This window comes from Cariama cristata, unplaced genomic scaffold (assembly GCF_000690535.1).
Source record: "Cariama cristata isolate BGI_N322 unplaced genomic scaffold, ASM69053v1 scaffold963, whole genome shotgun sequence".
In the NCBI taxonomy this organism is placed as follows: domain Eukaryota; kingdom Metazoa; phylum Chordata; class Aves; order Cariamiformes; family Cariamidae; genus Cariama; species Cariama cristata.
In genome coordinates this window covers 17,516-36,738 of record NW_009609905.1, presented here as the reverse complement: position 1 = coordinate 36,738, position 19,223 = coordinate 17,516, and the positions used below count along the sequence as shown (strand labels likewise).

Sequence of the window (19,223 nt, the reverse complement as noted above, 5' to 3'; positions counted from 1 at the left end):
CCTGAATCTTATGATAACTAGTACTTTAGGGAACCATTAAAAGGAGTGGGAGCGGGGCTGTGGAATAGCGTACGCTTTGGATAACCTCTCGCCTTCACTGAGGACCCAACCTGCTGGCTTTACACAAAGGTATTGCTCTGCTGAATTCAGTGGGATTATTTGCTGGTATCCTCGGGTTTTTACGGGAGGTGCATACAGGTACTTTCCTTGGAAGGGCAATGCGGGAGGCTGTATTCTGGAATTGGCCCTTTTCCAAGGTTTTACACCTACTTGAGCTCCCTAGGGGGTCAGGGAAGGTTAAAATACATAGCGTTGCTCAGGACTAGGCTTTTCCTTTGAGCAGTTAAGGGATTATTCTGAGGACTAAAATGTGAAATAACTGAGAGTAGAACAAAGGCTCTCAGACTTTTTCCATAATATTTGGCACATGTTCACAGGGAATTTGCAGACTGGAGGAATAGCTTCCCTTGGAAATCTCATTAAGAAGGGCATTAGCTCTCTCTTAACATAATTAAACAACTAGATTGAGAGCTAATATTGTGTGACTAACCAATTCTTTGTAACTGCTGTGCTGATGACCGTAAGCTGAGAAACTTTTGGCTGACCTACAGCCTGGCTCACTTGTGGTATGTGCCGTGGTCTTAAGACAGCTTAATAATAGGAATGGTTAACATCTCCCTTCTGGCCTGGGATCTCCTTATCGACAGGAATTGGCCGCTTCTCCTACAACTAGCTCCATGGACTTCAGTGGAACCGGGTCTCGTAGATCTGTGCAAATTTTTAATTATGAACTTGAAAGAAAAAGGAGGAAAAAAAATAATGAACAAACCATTGAAAATTTAGGTTTTGATCACTCTATAATTAACTTTTTAAAACACAACAGAACAAAACATGCTATGGTTGAAAAAAGCGTTTTGTTCGTACAAAACAGGCAGTTACAATAAAAGCGAAGTAAATGATGAACTGGGTCCTTAAATTGATTGTGATAATTATATCAGTATGTTTCTTTTAGTCAGTAGCCTGATGGACTCGGCATTTTCCTGTGAAACAGTACGTGTGACTGAAACCTACTTGCTTGCTGCAACAAGTAGTCTATGGAGTAAAAGACAGTCAGCATTGCTTTAATACAAGCTCCTAAAAATAAAATGCATTAAAAGTTTGTGGTAATGTTTTTCTTTCCGTCAAAATGGTTTGGTGAATTTGACTGAATTCCGGAATTACTTCAACCACTCTGAAATGGAATTTTTCTGCTAATAAATTTGCTTGGATGCCTTTCAGTGGGACAGCCTGGCCTTGACTTTATGATTGCATTTAGGACTATTTCAAAAAAGTAGAGATACATGGAATGCATCAAAGGCAAACTATCACCAGGCTTTTATTTAGTAAAGGTAACTGGCAGCAGCTGCTGTGACTCAATGAATCAGAAATAGTTGTAGATAATGGATGGTAAGACAACGACAGTGTAATTTTTTTTTTTCACATGTAAGCGGCTGATCGTGTGACAAGGTTTTATTATAACAACTGTACTTCTGTTTTTTCAAATGATTGATGCACGCAGTACTCTGTATAATCTTCTTCGATGATGAATGTTGGTGCCATGAAGCAACCCTTACTCACTGTGCTATTATCGAACATGAATTTTGAATGACTTGTGGCATAGAGCTGCCGGGTACTTAAGTCAAGGAAATAAAAGTCAGGAAGAGCCAAAGATAATGTTCCTCCCACAATATTGACACCCGTGGCTTGTGTACAAACAATGCTTCTGGTAACTAGTTAAGGGGTCACATCTCTGGACTCCCCATACGCAGGGAAAAAGGAAGGAGGAAGCATATGAACTAAAGCTTACAGTTTGGATGTGAAAGTTGTTTTGGTTTTTTTCTCTTCATCCCCCCCCTACATTGGCAAGAAAAGCTGGAAATGGGTAGGAAGGATCAATGATTTGGCTCTAGGAAGGAGGTGAATTCATCTTCCACGTGTGCTGCCTGAGGCTGGAATCAGCCTGAAAGGTTGGGGAGCACCTTTCCTAGCTCTGCTCATCAAACACAATGTGTTGCTGCTCACACCTGGTGGTGCAGTTACACAGAAGAGGGGTATGGGAACACCTATTTCTCTTTGTACTAATCAGATTTCTGTTTTCCTTTTCTCTAGATTACGGTCTTTGGTAAAGCAGTTAGAGAGAGGGGAAGCTTCAGTTGTAGACCTAAAGAAGAATTTGGAATATGCTGCGACTGTTCTTGAGTCAGTGTACATTGACGAAACTAGGTGAGTTAACTACAGACGTCAACGCTGCTCTTATGTCTGGTACCAACGACACAAATTTGTAATTTACGTGTCAGTTGGGAAAGTTGTTTTAGCCAAGATTTATTGCTCACAGACAATATTTTTTTAGTCATTAAAATATTGTATTCTGTGTAGAGCAGATCTGCAATCCTTGGTCTAAAAGCTTCTTTAAGTTTCCTGAGGCAGGGGAGGAGATCAAAAGCAATCAAAAACGTAATATATATTCTCTCGGAGAAATGTTTTCATCATAATTGTGTCCCACTTTTTCTGCAAGTCTCTAAATTCCTGCTTTTCTATTCCTTTTGAATAGTGTTAAATCTTTTCACTTGTATCAAGTCTTTGAAATTAAAATTTTTTTTACTCCAGGTCATGATAGAGGTGGACTGCTAAGACGTTGCAGAGGAGTTCCCCTCTGTGTTGTATGCCATTTCCCCAGTGCTAAATGCATTTGTGGAGTCTCCTCAGATGACCAGAATGGGAAAGGAGAGGACTGTATGATACTAACTGGGAAGTTAGACATGACTGTAAATGAGCTCTGAAGGGCAGAAAGGTCAGGAATATTGACAATCTGAAGATCAGAAATCAGCAGATGATTACGCAGTTGTGCTTCAGAAGGCTGATACTTCTTGGTTGTCAGCCTAGTAGCGAGTTTCACAACCTGACGTTTAACTATACAAGAGAATAAACAATCTGTTGAAGACTTGTACAATTGTGTTCCATTAGGGCTGAGGAACCAAAGACTTTTAACAACCGTTTTAATCAGAATATATATGAGTTTCTTTTTTGTTAATAATGTTGCAATGCTCTCCGAGGAAGTCTGTTTACCTATCTTGTTCCTCCCCCTTCTAGGCGTTTACTGGACACAGAAGATGAGCTCAGTGACATTCAGTCCGACTCTGTGCCCTCAGAGGTCCGCGACTGGTTGGCTTCTACCTTCACACGGCAAATGGGGATGATGCTCAAAAGGACGGAGGAAAAACCCCGGTTCAGGAGTATTGTCCATGCAGTACAAGCTGGGATATTTGTGGAAAGGTAAAGGAGTGGGTAATTACTTTGTTCTAGTAGCTGCCCAGGTACCTCAGATTGCACCTGTAGTAGGTGATGACACAGTGACAGGAGGTGGAGGAGACTACCTTGGGCCAGAAGACCTCAGAGAACTAGGAGATGACTATTGAATGAAGAACACTTTGTTATACTTCTAATGATGTTTCTACACAAATCGGGATAGCACCTCGAAACCTGGGATTAAGTAATAGATTGCAACCTGAAACAGCACATACGGGTCTGTTCTTAGCGTGATACAGGTGTAATAGCACAGTTGGAATATTTTTGACAAGGAATATTCACCTCTGCATTGCCCTAGGTCAAGAGTGACAGCTTTTAAAATTCAGTCAGCCCAGAGCGAGCCCATCCTGCCTCTGTTTGCCTCTGTTTACCTCTGTGGTCTAGTATTTCTGACGAAGAACTGCTAAAAACCAGAAGAAAATCCTATATCATGGTATTACTGGAATGAACTATAGACCAAGACTGATGTGAAAAGTTTGGAGCTCAAGGAGGATTTCAGAAAACCCATTGAGTCCTCTCGACCTTCTCTGTTGTGATTTACATCAGAACTGACGGCTAAAACGGATTTTACTTTCTGAACCCTTTAAAACATGTAGTCATTTCAATTTGGACTCTCTTCCACTTCTGATGTTTTCTGATCGAGTAACCACTCTTTGCTGACATTCTTCCTTCAAGCTAGAAGGACGGCTGGCGCATGTGAAACTGTCAGCAGACTTTAGGCAGCGTGAAAGACAGCAGATCCCAGGTCTCTACAGCAAAACTCAAGTCAAGAATGGAAGAGCAGAGCACCGTTCGCTGTTCATCAGAGTCGCAGTGACAGCCTACCCGCCCTCTGTGCAGGAGGCTGGGCAGATCAGACCGTGGACCGCAAGCCACACAGACACACAGAAGCCTCCTCTGGCATGTCTATAGCCCATTTTTGTATCTGTGTACCAAAGTTACTGTACACGTGTTAAGAGTGGCAGCAAATTGTGATAAGACTAAACCTGTCATTTCTCCTTGGAGCAGGTTTCTCCCAGGTTTGACAGGCTATTGGTGAATTAACTCTCTCGGTGGGGGACTTGCTTAACAAGGAAATCAATGAACTGCAGAGAGCTGGCTGCAGGAGGCTGGTTTCCAGCTGATCTGAATCACTGTAGCCCAAAGGAGGAGGTGTTCAGATATGATATGGGACCAGAAGAGGGTTGTGGCTCATCTGGGCTAAGGGAGAGGGTCTCTGCCTGAATTGTCACTCAAGAGAAGGCTATGGGGCTCCTGACTGGAGCAAGTGAGGGGGTAAGACATTCTGTAATTTGGGGAAGGGGTGAATTTCTCCAAAGGGACCTGACTTTTTTTCAGGTCTGAGTGCAGAACATGACAAAGAGAAAGGGAAGTGAAGGACAACTTCACACAGGATCGTTTCAGATGGGAGAAGAGAGCTTTCCATCATCTCCTTTTAGCCCTACGTTGCTTAAGTGCCAAAAAGGGTGACCTGCGGAAAAGCATTTTAGCTATGACAGTGTTTTTGCATTCACCGAGCCTGTTAAACACAGTGTGGCCTGAAAACAAGTTTAAAATCTGATACATACTTCAGAGCTTTGTTTAGTGTGGTTGCAGATGTTGATTATTGCCTTATTCTCTCTCTCTCTCTCAAACACACACACATGGCGAACACCCAAAAGATTTTATACCAATCTTAAAAAAATGCCAACAAAAGTAACAGCTGTGCCAAACTGGAGTTGATTCATTGCAGACAACAAATGATTTCTGAAGTACATTCAGAATTAGCTTGCATGTGGACCAGCAAGGACTAAGGGAACTGAAAGAGCAGTATGATCATCTGCAGTGGAAAACGGGGAACATCTTATTTATTTAAGTCTAGCCTTTCCCTCTGATGAAGACCTGATACTGGCAGATTCTCTGTGTTGTCCTGCCAGGTAACCAAGCTATGAGGTACTGGGGACTGTATAGTCTCAAGTTAGGCTATATAATAAGAATGGTATAGAGAATATTGTGCAAGTTAGGAAGAAGAAGTAAGAAAAAAACCCAAATTGCAGTTAGGGTTTCCTGGGCTGAGTAAGATCTCCTGTAATGGTCTGTTGCTTTATGATTTTTGTTTGTTTGTTTTGTTAATTCTATTTATGTGTTGCCTTATCTGTTTTATCTTGATAGAATGTACAGACGGACTTCAAATATGGTCGGTTTGAGCTACCCACCAGCTGTAATTGGAGTGCTAAAGGTAATCCCAATAAAAAGGTGTTGGGGGGGTTTCTGTACAAAGCATCAAGATAACACTGTGATATTTGACTTGATAAGGGGGTTTTGGTACTTGTCCTTTCCTTCTCTCTGACATTTAGCTTAGTTCACATACATTAATCATTTACTGGCCTAAGGGAATATCCTTTCAATAAAGGAAAGAATAGAGTTCGTGGCTGTGGCCATTTTCAGGTTGTGAAGGTTACAGCTCTGTTCTGGTCTGCAGCTACAGAAATGTCAGGCCTTCCAGAATTGTTGAGCAGAATAACATCTATCCCTGAATCTGCTAGTTGGCTTCTGAAACAAATCCAATCTCCAAGGTTAAGGACAGACAGAAAGGCAGGAAACTGAGCATATAGGAAGAAGTGGTGTTTCACATCATCGCTAGGTTCCTCCAAGCAGTGGAGCAATGGCCAAGTAATAAGGACGCAGGACTGAGGAGACACCTTGGATCTATTTGCAGTTACACCACCGCGGGTATATGTGGCATTAGAGCAGCTTATGACACTTCAGCTGAGGCTACAGGGCCAGGGACCTAGAGACATGTGTAGCGCAGAAAGTTTCCTATCCCTTGCTTCTCCTGCTCTCCTGAAGGAGGAGAAACAGTTTTTCCTCCTCCGTCACCAGATTTCTGTGAAGTTCTGCCTACCTTTGGATCTCTCTCCAATATAAGGGTCACTTCTGTATTAATTTTTTTTTTAAGGTCATAAACTCCACTAATTTTCAAAGCGTAACTGGTGTTGCTGCAAGCCTCTAAGCCATTTGTGACACTTTCATGCTTCTGTTAAGAGGATTTTTCCCCATGGTTATTCAGGGTAAAATGCTCCTGTCATTATTGTCAATAGCAAAACTTCTGTTGACAAGAGCAAGGATTTCTCCCTCAGTAAAATCTAAATAGCTCTACTGTGAAACTTATTGTCTATGTGGTTAACCTTTATTTTGTGCGAAAGAGCAATTCTGATGTACTGTTCTGCAGTTTCACAATTTGGTAAAATTTATCTGCTGCAAAAGCACAACATTAACTACAGGAAAAATATATAAAGGAACAAAACCCTTTTATTTCCACAAGGTAAGATTGCCTTACAGTGAATTAAATTTCAGCATAGTTGAGACATCATTTTCAATGCCATAGGACCCAAAAGTAAATTATTATATAGGTGCAAGTGTTAAATTAATTTGCTTCATTGATGGAGATAAATGATTACAAAATAAAAACATTCAAAAAGCAGGGAAATAGTTAAAATTTGATGTGGATGATTTGGACATTTTTTTTCTTGCTCATTTTCTAAGTTTGTTCAAGGGCTTCAAAACATATTTTCTTGGTGGAACTTTTTCCTCTCTTGGTTGTTTTTCCTCTCCGACGCCTACTGAAAGTGTTGAAAAGCTGCAATTTATGATTGCTCTTCTGTGACTTGGGCCACAAATCATCTCTGGAGAAGCTCGCCCCTGCCTTCAATGTGTGGGCTCCACACAGCTTGTAATATCAACTGCTCGGCAAGGAAGTGATTTACTGGGATAGGTGAAAGCAGAGCTGAGTCTTCAGCATCCGTGATGTTCACTAATTAGCTTCTCTGTGGACTGTGCTTCCACAAGAGGCACACTCAGCAAGTAGCAAGGTTGTCAGGATCAGCCCACGCTGGAGAGAGCCGGTACCAAAATATATTGGTCTGGTTCAGAACATAAGAAGTCCTGTAGCTATGCTGATGTATGGGTGACTGACCACAAAGCGGTTAAAGGTCACTGTCCTTTGCGTTTGACGCGAAGTCAGGTCCTTAGCTGGAACATGACCATGACAACAAACAACAAAGGTGGATTGGGCTTTGAGAGCTCAGTAGATAACTGTAATTTAACATTTTTAGTATTGCTAAAAATATGGCAGATTTTAGATGGACTCTAATCTTTAACAGTACTCAACATTATGTCTAGCCAACCCCCGTTTCTTGCACTGAGAGCAGCTGTGCACATGCGTGTGTGAAATGAAGTCATCTTTCTTGGTGAAAGTGCCACAAAGAAATGGGAGGTAACCTGCAACAGAGTTTGGAAGTGGAGGGAAACTTCAATGTACAGGTGTCAACCTTTAATATGTGGTTTAAGGAGAGTCATTTGGATAAATCCCTGTGCGAGGTACATCAAAGTTCTCAGCAGGCAAGAGAGATTGAGAGCTGGTCCTGTGCCAGATGCAGCTGGGTGGTTGATCTGTATATCATTCTTGTAGCTATAACTCCTTCTGCACCTTCCCTCTTTGCTGCTAGGAGGAGGAGAGAAAAGTTCATAGGGTTTCGGGAACATCCAATTCTGAGATCAAGAAGCTTTATCCTGCTGGATGATGAGTGCTGTCAGCTCCCACAGCCTTCCCTAAGAGTTGAGCTTTGAACTCAACCTTCTATAAGAAGGTTTATACCTTATACTTTAGCTTTATGAGCTGGGAAATGAACTTTCCCTCCTCAATCTCTTGACTGACCACCCTGCCGCATTAATGTATCATTTGCAGCTGACTGGAACTTTCCCAACTGGAATGAGGTATTTACTCTTCCGTTATAAAGGTTGTTTTTTATATCATTGTTGGCATTTAATGTAACATTACTGTAATTTCCTCTGCTCTGTAGTTTTCCGAATGCCCCAGTGGACTCACTTATCTTTTAAAAAAAAAAAAAAAAAGAAAATTAGGGTCATGCTGTCTTCAGGTAATTTAAGCTGCAATGATCACAATTCAGGATTAATATTAAAATCAGAAGAAACTAAGTTGCTCTTTGGATCTAGCAAGATAGTTGTTCTAGTCAATTGTTATTTTGGTTGATTGAACGGTAAGTGGTAAAAATTTGATCACAGGTGCCTGTATTCTTTTTACTGCAAAAAACATATGACCTTAATCTGTTTTAAGCGTGAGTGAAGCATTGGAGTGCTTTGCTCACAATACGGAATCATAAGAACTCTGTAAGGACAGCAAAATCCAGAGGCTTTAATATCATTAAGAAGTGTATCTTCATTATTCCTGTTTCCTTCAAAGTTAATACTCTTTTTCATAGACATAGCACGTGGGTAGGGGACAGAGAGGGTCAAATGAGCCACAGTAGGGCCATCCTGATGTTTCAGGTACTAAAGCAAACCAAGATTCTTATCTTTTTGGATTCAGCCTTTAGTGATGAAATTCCGTTTTGGAGAATTGCCATGTTTAGAATAATCAAACAGCATACATGTTCTCAATAGAAGCTTCTTAAACATGAGTCATACAATACTGATGAGTAAATTAAACTCTGCATTGGTTAAAAGGAATTGAAGAATTTTTTAAAAAAAAAGCTATGCACTTACATCACCACTCTTAATTCCGTATTTGTAGACGTAAAGCGATAGAAATTGAACTATCATTGTAAAAGGGATGACCACATTAACTGTCTTTTCTACCCACTCTTGCAGAATGTAGACAAGTGGTCCTTTGATGTATTTGCACTAAACGATGCCAGTGGGGATCATGCACTGAAATTCATTTTCTATGAACTTCTCACGCGCTATGATCTGATCAACCGTTTCAAGGTCAGTAGTTAGAAGATGGGTCTCTTCTTCCATCTCAGGTTTTGTTCAACTTCCCTCTCATCCTGCTTTGTTCCATGCAAAATGCAATTTTAGTGCTATTTCAAGGCTTCGTGGACGCTGCACTTTCTCCAGTAAGCAAGACCAAATGTTATTTAAGTAGTACTTTTAATTGCAATGGGACACCACGAAGTAGAGTGGATTCCAAATAGGCTTCCCCATGAAATCCGTGGGAAATACTACATTTGATCCTGTAGAAGGCTCCGGGGAGACCTTAGAGCAGCCTGCCAGTACCTACAAGGGCTGACAAGAAAGGTGGGGACGAGCTTTTTAGCAGGGCCTGTTGCGGTGGGAAATACTACATTTGATCCTGTAGAAATGATAGTGTCATTCTCCTGAGATTCACAGGACTCTCAAACATGCAGGCAAAAAAAGGAGAGCTTGAATTCAAATTCAAATTCACCCAAAGCAGCGTGACCAGCGTGTGGAGGGAGATGATTAACAGGACCTGTTGCAAAAGCCAAGGGGTAATGGCTTTAAACTAAAAGAGGGTAGATTTAGACCAGATACAAGGAAGAAATTTTTTATGCTGAGGGTGGTGAAACCCTGGCAGAGGTTGCCCAGAGAGGTGGTAGATGCTCCATCCCTGGAGACATTCAAGGTCAAGCTGGATGGGGCTCTGAGCAACCTGATTGAGTTGAAGATGTCCCTGCTGACTGCAAGGGGCTTGGACTGGATGGCCTTTAAAGGTCCCTTCCAACCCAAACTATTCTATAATTCTGTAATTGTTACAGAGGTTTGCAGATACAACTGCTACATCTCTTTTCCTCCAGCTTTGAACAGGCTTAAATTTGTATGGCAGAAACATTGTTCTCAGATCTTGACTGTTCACCCCACCTAAATACTCCACTGTCCCTTCCTCCATTGACATTTCCATTCCCTGGAGGTCCCTGCACACTTTGGCTGGAAGGGGTTTACACATCTCTGGCTCCTGCACTTCTTCAGGAACCACCCATGCTTGATGAGAAATGTTTGCAGAAGGTAACTGGTCAGAACTGCGTCCTTCCCTGGTACATACCCAAGGGGAGGATTACAGTGCTCCTCTAACTATGGAAATAGGAGCATTTAGGGTATTTGCTGTTTGAGCAGATGAAACTGGAGGAACCCATGTTGCCAGTTGCATGTGTTGCAGCTGATGCCACCTGCACAGTCTCCTTTCTAGAAATCCCCTGAATTGCATTTTCTCAAGTGTGCGGAGTTCTACTCTTGGAGTCAGAAAGACATGGCAAGCCCGTAGCATGGGCAGGCTGGATTTTACCGTAAAAAGCCAGAGATTTGATAAATGATACTGCTCTTAGTAGAGTATCTCAGACTTGTTATGTGATGATTTTCATTAGAAAATCTTGAATGTGAACAGTAAAGCAGAGATATATTCCAGTGGGTTGCGAGGGGAACAGACGAATGCTTGTGGCTTAATTAGAAATATTTGTTCAGGAGCAATCAATCAAGGGTTCTCTGTTACTTTTCATACTGCACCGGCCTTCCAGACAGCATTTCGTAGTATACTTGCTTATGTGTCTTTATGTGTTGGTATGATTGAGGAAGTAACCTGGATTCACTCTCTCTCGAGTGCCTGTTTCAGATGGTTTAGCACATTATTTATTTGTGAAGTACAAACTCCTCTTCGGGACCTCTTATCAAAATGCTCCCCTCTGAATGCTAGCCATTAAAGGTGATTATTTTGTTTTTAATTCTGTGCTGCTTTACCTCAGATCCCCATTTCTGCCCTGGTGTCCTTTGTGGAAGCTCTGGAGGTTGGCTACAGCAAACACAAAAATCCTTATCACAACCTAATGCACGCTGCAGATGTGACACAGACGGTCCATTACCTCCTTTTCAAGACAGGCGTAGCGGTAAGTACAGGCGTTGGCATTCTGAATATATAACGAGATTACAACAGTTTCTGCTCAGTAAGGAGATTATGATTATCCACAGTAGAACCCATTTCACTGTAGACAAACTTCATTTGATATGGTTGTGCTAATGAAAGTAGAGATTTAGGATTATTTAGAAATAGATGGTAGGTGAAGATGTCGGTGACTCTTTTAACAGTGATCTAAAAGATGATGAATGAGAAACGCAAGCTCAGTTTTTCACTCTGCCACAGATCTCCTGGGTGATTTTGCCAACACGCTTTTGTTGGAATTCATTTCACCTGATGTGAAGAAGCAAATTTTCTAAGGTTTCTTCTTACTTAAGGGAGCGAGGCAGTACTTCCAAAGGACAATTCATGCCACTGACCTGAGGATGACAAGAGCCTTGCTCTGCAGGTGCTGATCTCCCTCCAGTCTCTACAGCAAAACCAGCTGAACGGGCTTCCCTAGGAACCTACAGACAGCCCAAGCATGCAGGCTGCAGCACCAGAATGTGTTACGTAGACTTTGAAGATGATTGTGGAAACAAAGTGCTAAAGCTGGTCAGAGCAATTGAAGATGATTGTGGAAACAAAGTGCTAATGCTGGTCAGAGCAAAAAGTAACAGCTGTGGGTGTCCCAGGCTCCGGTCTGACTGAAAAGCAAAACCAAGAAGTGGAAAAATATCTCTTTTCAATTCTGTCTGTAATGTGTTTCAGCCTTATCTCAACCTGGCAAGAAATGCCCAAACTCTCATCGTCTGGCATATGTCTTTTGAGATTTTCTCTCGTGCATTATCTATGTCCACATACCTTTCAAAGTCACCCGCTGTTGTGATACTCTCGTGCATTACCTATGTCCAGTAAATTGTCTATGTCCACACGCCTTTCGAAGTCACCCGCTGTTGTGATGCCTTCTTTTCTAATGTCTCTGAAGTCTTTTTCCTCTCGGTTTCAGAGGAAACAATGTTCTGAAATATGTGCAGGGGTCAGAGAATGTGCGTATTCTGGATTTACGTCTAGAAAAGGGAAGCTAGAATTTGTGAGCACATGTACACGCTGGCACTGAAGTCAGCGACTCATTTGCCCGAGCTGAGCCCTGTGCCCCTGTATTCATCCTGGCATAAACTCTGCACAAAGTATCCCATGCAGACCGTTATGATGGAGTTGCACTCCAGAGGACGTAGTGAAGTGTCTGCTGTTTCCCAGGAATAATCCTTGCAATAATTGTTCCAGAAATAATAAGTGGTGCTTGGTTTAGGATCTAATGTAGCACAATAAGAAAGCATTCTCCTGCTACCAGGAAGAAGGGACTTGCAGCACTGCATGCCAACAGTGACATTTCAGCTTTGCTTCTCTTGTTAGAAAGCCATTTTCTATTTTGTTTTTTTTTCTTTTTTCTTCCTTTTTCTTCATTTCCACCCCACCTCCCCTGCAGGGGAGAACCCATCTCAATGTGCATAGATTAATATAGTTTGAAAATGAGCTCCAGAGGTCATGGATCCTAACCTCCTGCTCACAGCAGGGCTAGCTTCTAACATGCATAGTATGTTCACACATGGTAAAGAAAGGTAGGGGACATTTTCCTGTTTCCAGAATTTGCTTCCATCAGTGTCTTACCCTTACTCTAGCCTACATGGTTGCTCAGTTCATCATTTTCTCAATATTTACACAAGGAACTTGGACATGCTGGAACGCAAGAATTTCAGAAGGCATGTTGGGGCCATTGGTTTACTTCTTCACTGGGATAAAGACAGAGACTTGTGAAAAAATCATACTATAAAATAGGAAAAAACCCCTCAGTTATCTTGTTAACTAGTTATTGGCAATGTGGAAAAATTGCTTTTTTTTTTTCAAATTTAAATAGTCTGTATACTGGTAATTTGTTCTAGTCTCAAAGGGAAGAAACAATTGTCTGGTTTATCTTTGCATGGTTCGTTTGCCTTTGTCATGCTCCCTGTTATTTACAAGCTCTTTCAGCAGTTTTGTTCCAGGCTTCTTTTTTCTTCTGTTTTCTTTTCAATTAAAAAAAAAAATCTTCTTTACCTTTATTCATATTCAGTACCTGAAATGTCTTTAGTTTTCCTGTTATTTTCTTCCTCAGGATGATGCCTTGGAATTAATTTGTTGTACTTCACCATATAAACTGGAATATTTTGCGTTTTCTCATAGATGTAACGTTGAAAGAGAACTTGTAATTGCTCTGATGTCCCTCTCTTAGAGGACCGGTATACAGCACAATGTGTATGAAAAACTTCCAAGAGCTGACACACTTTTTGCTCATTTCATTCTTTCCTTTTTTTAACTGTTATTCCGCTGAGATGATTACTTTCTTCGGTATTATTTTCTGATTAATCTTTATAATTATTCAGAATTACCATATGATTTCTTTGTGAATCCAGACAATGAGGTGCAGATGGTAAAGCTTAGGAGTTCTTTCTCTGGTACTGTTAAGAATTACAGGAGAATATTTCCTGCGGCAGACCTGTAAAACTGCAGAAGTACAGGACTTCTGTCACATCTGTTTGTACCAAAGGGAAGGGAGATCCTCCTCTCCTCTGGACTATTGTGATTAATAAGCAGATCATCATGAGCTCCGAAAATGATAACTACTTTGGAATAAAAGACCATAAACTCTGGGGAAGGAAACAAGCTAATTATTGCTGTCTTTGCTTTGTATTATTTTCTTGGAAATGCATCCATTTGTTTTGTTAGATTTGGAAACGCTGCTCGTTCCTCTTCCTCCTTCTTTCTGTATGCGTTGATCCTTTTGTTTACATGCCAATGACTTGCCTTTGTAGCTAATTCTTCATATTTATTGTATGTTAGTGAAAGACAATCATGCCTCATTACCGTTCTTTTGTTTCCACTCTGGAAGCCAATACTTGTTCTTTCATGCCTTCTTCCCCTACCATCCCCCACCTCCTATGATCACAGAAGGTTTGAAGGTTTTGTTCTGGATTGGTTTTGTCAGCCCTTTAGAAATGAAAAACATTCACATTTCCTCACTCTTTTCACCTCCTACCGTGTCCTGCTGCTTTCTGAGTAGTTCTTGATGGCTTTATTCTTTAAAATTAGCTCTCTGTTCCCAAGATGAAGTCCATCACAGACTAGCAAAAGGTAGTATCACCGCTTTGATGGAGATTGCATCCATTCTCTGCAGGTTCTTTGCCATCATATTTGCTTTTCCTTGCAAGGCTGTAGCAGAAAAAAGCGACTAAAAGGGTTCAATTATGTACCTGCTATTTCCCTTCTGTTACTCACAAGCCTATTTCGACTTTTTGCTACTTACGTTAATTTATTTATTACCCACTGTTCACAACTGTAATCTCAGTCTGTATTCTGTGTGGTCTTCCTCAAATACTATTATGATATTTAATACCTCTCCTCAGGTGTATTACACCCTATTTGAAAACCTACATTACCCAGAATTGTTCAACAAGTGATGCTTTGGTAGGGCATGCAAATGAGCACTTTTCCTGTATGTGTCCTAAGAGATGAGGTAGGAGACATCAAGCACAGAGCTCATTGCCCTAGTGATGTTTTAAGACTTGGGTCATAAGATCCTGTTGGAGTGGGACTTGCCAGGTGGTGCCCAGAAGGTCTGAAGTGGATGCATTAGACTAGCTGGATGTGTCCCGTAGTAGTTCTACCTGCATAATGTAGGTTTGCTCTGCCTGTTCCTGAGCGCTTGTGCCTGATTTTTTTCTGTCATTTGCATTCTCTCCTTTTGGGAAATGGCAGAACACGGTTGAGGAATGGAAGTCCAGATCTAGACTTGCAGCCTCGAAACACTAGTTCCTTTTTGCCCCCATTGCAGTTGCCAGAAGTTGTTGCTTGAAAGTTGAAATCATGTCCTTCATCACCTGCAAAGTGTTCCTTATGCACAAGTCACACCTGGAAACAGAAACATCACAGATTTCTCTACCACCAGTGCTTGCCCATTCCTGTGCTGGACCAAATGTGTAGAAATGAGAAAATAGTTTAGTTTCCCTGTGCATCTCTTCACTCTCCTCTCTCTCTCGAGAAAAAAAAAAATAAAAAAAAAAAAGAAGAGCTACCTTGATTATAGTCAGTGGCATTGTGTGAAATATCTCTGGCCAGTATTTTCAAACTGCATCTTTAATATAAGGAGGTCTTTGATACTGAGACTTGTTTCATTCTTCATTGGTTATGCAGAGATGGCTGTGCAAGGCAGGCGAAGAACTGGACGGGTCTCTGTGTGCAGAGCCCCCCGGTTACCTGTGCTTCCCCTGCATGGGGGTAACAGGCCAGTGGTGGTCCCTGAGCTATAGTAGCTGTCTGGAATAGATTTGTGAAACCATACTGCCTTTACTGGGCTTTGAATTAAAAGGCGGCTTGTACGTGAACATCTGTCAAAATGTTTGCAGGTTGACAGTGAACTGTTACAAAAATATTTGACAACCACTGTGGTAAAGGTTTTCTCTAAATGTGATGCTCTTAAGCATTTCATACAAATATTTACAGCATCTATAGTATTTAGAGCCTTTGTCTCTGATGCGCTTGATGTTAACAGCACTCCTTGTGTGCTGCCAGTGGAAAACCAGACATAAAACGATTGATTGACTCAGAGGAAACTTATTAAAAGCATCTGCGTCGTTTAGAAATCGAAGTCAAAAGTGACTTAAGCATTGAGAAATAAGGCTTCAACTAGGCAATTAGGAAAAAAACCCTCAGGGCTTTCTCAGATGTTTCTATAGATGATAAATAAATATCAAGACATACATCTTCTGAGGTTGTGTTCTCTGTTCTCCTCATGATTCAGTGATTGACAAAGACTTTTTGTTGCCAGAAATGAGCGACATTTTTCTGTATTTGTGGCTCTGCTGCCCAGGTCAACTGAGCTGAAAATACATACCCTGGTGGGTACGTGCATACCTCCACGTGTATCATCGAGCTCCAGTTGGAGAACCTTGACTTTCTTGAGGTTTCCCTCTCTCTCTTCCTCACACATTGCTCTTTAAGAAGGGCACACGTTTCCCCTTGCTGTGCCTTAAGCCTTATTAGCTCCTGAAACCGTTTTGCTGAAGTTCAATTTATTTAGATGGAGCTTCAGGAAAAACCCTGGTTCGGCTTTTGTATATCAACCAGACAAGTTTGCTTTAAAACAGCTGGCAGGCTGCAGGGGAAAGGCAATGATGTGCAGCGTTGACTGTCAGCAGGGGATAACTTGCCTTAAAAGACAAAAGCCTTAATGCCTGGGAAAATGACAGCTTATCTGATTGCTCTGTAATCTCTTTTCAGCACTGGCTGACAGAGCTGGAGATCTTCGCTATGATCTTCGCAGCTGCCATCCACGACTATGAACACACTGGAACCACCAACAACTTTCACATCCAGACACGGTGAGGACACTGAAAATCATGACGAAGGGTTGGGAAATGGAGGGGGAAACCTTAGGAGATTAACGGCACAGCCACCTAGAAAAGTGCAGAAGCTTTTGCTTTCAAGTGTTACAGGAGGAAACTTCACTTCCTTATGTTGCATTTAATTTTCTCTTGCTCAACCATTTACAATGGAATGCATGTATTCTAGCTTCCTGAGCATGGTTTCATATTAATAAACAGGAAAAAGGAAAATCCCAAAATGTTTCTGTGTAAAGTTCCCAAAGACAAATTGCTGTAGAGAGTGATACACTTTTTGACGAAGGTGTAGTTTTGGAGGAGATACTACAAACGTTTTTTCTCCTTGTTGAATCTGAGGAATCAAACATTAACTGCATAAATCAAGAATTCAGCAATGTCTATATTCATCAGTGACCTCCAATGCTACACAGACTATTTTTAATGGAGTGGGAAACCACACCTGCAGCAAGGGGATGTTTACCATTGCCTGTTCAGGGATATAATATTTTTAAAGCTTTGTAATTGCTAGAGAGTAATTAGCTGATCACGAACTAGGCTGGACTCGTGCATTTTTTGAACTCAGAATCTTCTATAAGGCTTTTGGGTTGGTGGGAGAGAGAAGGAGACGATAAAGAAGGCAGCAAAATTCGGAAGTGTGCAAAGATTGTGAAGTCTCTAGTTGCAGTGATAATTGGGCGTCTGGTGTCTCTGTATTATTTTGACAATGGGAGTGTACTGGTAGCAATGACAAAATGTCTACGTGTCCTCGACTGACACTGCACCCTTGGGCATTTCTACCATGCATTGCATCTTACCCTAAATTAGATGTCTGGAGTATGTAACAAAGAGACTAGGTGAGTGTCAACTGATGAAATAGATTTTGCAGTGAATTTTGATCTTTATTTTACTATTTTCACTATTTTAGTGAATAACAGCAATGAGCAAAGTATTACAAATGCTCTTAAAATGCTCATATCTGTGCTGTAGAACTAATCTCTGTAGCTAATCAAAGGAAAACTTTGGAATGTGAGACTCTTTAGACAGGGAAGAAGCATAACCTTTCCTATGTTTTCTTTGGAATACTAGGTCAGACTCAGCCATTCTATATAATGACCGATCTGTGCTTGAGAATCACCACGTTAGTGCGGCGTATCGTCTTTTGCAAGATGATGAAGAGATGAATATTTTATCTAACCTCTCAAAGGATGACTGGAGGTAAAAATTAACATGGTGGCTGCCTAGGAACGTTGCAGCATCACCATAGATGACTATTTCCTTGTTTGAATGGCATTATGCGTTATTGTTTATTGCATATTAGTGTTTCTGTTGCTACAAGAAAAAGAGCTTTAAAAGGTGTTTGTCTTGCTTATTTCTGCTTTTGGTTTTCACCTCTGGTAGTGAGACTAAACTTTGTGTCGATGGATTATAATATACAAATTGACTCCCATCTAATGTCTAAGTCTCACAAAGGCACCCTTTGTACACATCCATTTGTAACTGAGTGTGAAGCTAGCCTGCTGTTTGTTCATCCTAAAGCATAAACATAACCTTTATCTACTTTGACACTCCCTGCCTGGAAATTATAAATGAGACTTAATGCAAAAAAGAAGCCAGTCCAAGAAGCATAAATCAGTGTACTATATATGCCAAGGTGATGTAAGTAGCTGTAATTTAAAATAAGCCTCATGTGCAACGTATGATTTATATGCCAAAATCAGCCCATGATTTGCTTTCTAATAGCAGACGCTTCAAACTGAGGAGGGCTTTCTGTTTTTATGAGGTTTTTTTGAACTCCAAGGAGCGGTACTTTAAAAATAGCCCAGTGTGTTAGACAGGAAGAATCCTGCTCCGTGGTCTTCCTCATGGGAGGGGAAGCAACTTGTGGGATCTTACATGACGCACAGTGCCTCCTGCACACGCTTAAATGTGATACAGTGCTGAGCAGTCAGTTCATCTTATTTTAATATAAATGTGGGGAAATGAGCCCCTTCTCTGGGGCCTGGCTTCTAGCAAACTGGTCAGTGAAGGCTCTGCTTGCTAATCTGTTCAGCCTGAATTTCCTCTTTATTTCGACTTGTGGACAGTGATGCGATGGACGGGAATAAAACTCAGGAACTTAGGTGGCTGATTTCAGTCAATGTGAGCGTTGTGGAGGAGTAGCCTTCTATCCCCCAATATAGAAAATAGTCCCCTGGTGGGCAGCAAGCAGGAACTTTAAAAAAGAAAAAAAATCTGCATTGAGGTGTTAAAAATCTAATTTATTTTTTTAGCTACAGCTGGTAATGCCTTGTCAAATATTGGCAGCAAATTGCTGGTTCCTTTTATGTTGGCGGGGGAAAGGCAAGGAACTAACTGACTAGAAACAGCAGCCTTAGAGCCAAGGTCTGCAAGGAGCAGCGGAGCAGCTAGTTGAGTATGCTTCATTGCATGGATACTGTCTTTAGGAAACTGGTCTGCTTTGGAGCTCGAAACTGGTTTTGCTTGAATCAAAGCTAGCCTCAGATATTTCTCATTGATTCTGTAGTGTCAACATGTGTGTTCTGGTAAGGCAATATGCTTACACCCAAAGTTTCAAAGATTAACCCATCTCTTTAAGAAACACTGTAACTGCCTGAGCAAAAATATTGAGTGGTTTGGATTGCTTATTTGTTCTCTCTCAAGTAGGGCTTTATTATTTTGTAGCTGCCGATCAAGCAGCAGCTGCAGAATAAAGGCCATTATCTGGATGTGCTCTAATTCCAAAACATTATGGGTTTTGTGTGCTTTTGCTTTTGACTGCCAGTTTGAAATCCCATAGGCAAACATTTGGGAAGCACTGGAAACATCAGCTGACTTCA

At 41.2% G+C, this 19,223-nt stretch overlaps 1 protein-coding gene across 1 annotated transcript in view; it reads left to right on the top strand.

The window, feature by feature from the left end:
- Positions 1-2,092: 2,092 nt before the first annotated feature.
- PDE1C (phosphodiesterase 1C, calmodulin-dependent 70kDa) overlaps positions 2,093-19,223 on the top strand; it is a gene marked incomplete at its 3' end in the record, with an annotated part of 34,239 nt that continues 17,108 nt past the window's right edge. The window contains exons 1-7 of the mRNA XM_009697664.1: positions 2,093-2,262; positions 3,130-3,312; positions 5,497-5,563; positions 8,995-9,111; positions 10,881-11,021; positions 16,286-16,386; positions 17,473-17,601. Of these exons, the coding sequence (XP_009695966.1) occupies positions 2,093-2,262; positions 3,130-3,312; positions 5,497-5,563; positions 8,995-9,111; positions 10,881-11,021; positions 16,286-16,386; positions 17,473-17,601 (908 nt within the window). The remainder of the gene's footprint in view (positions 2,263-3,129; positions 3,313-5,496; positions 5,564-8,994; positions 9,112-10,880; positions 11,022-16,285; positions 16,387-17,472; positions 17,602-19,223) is intronic.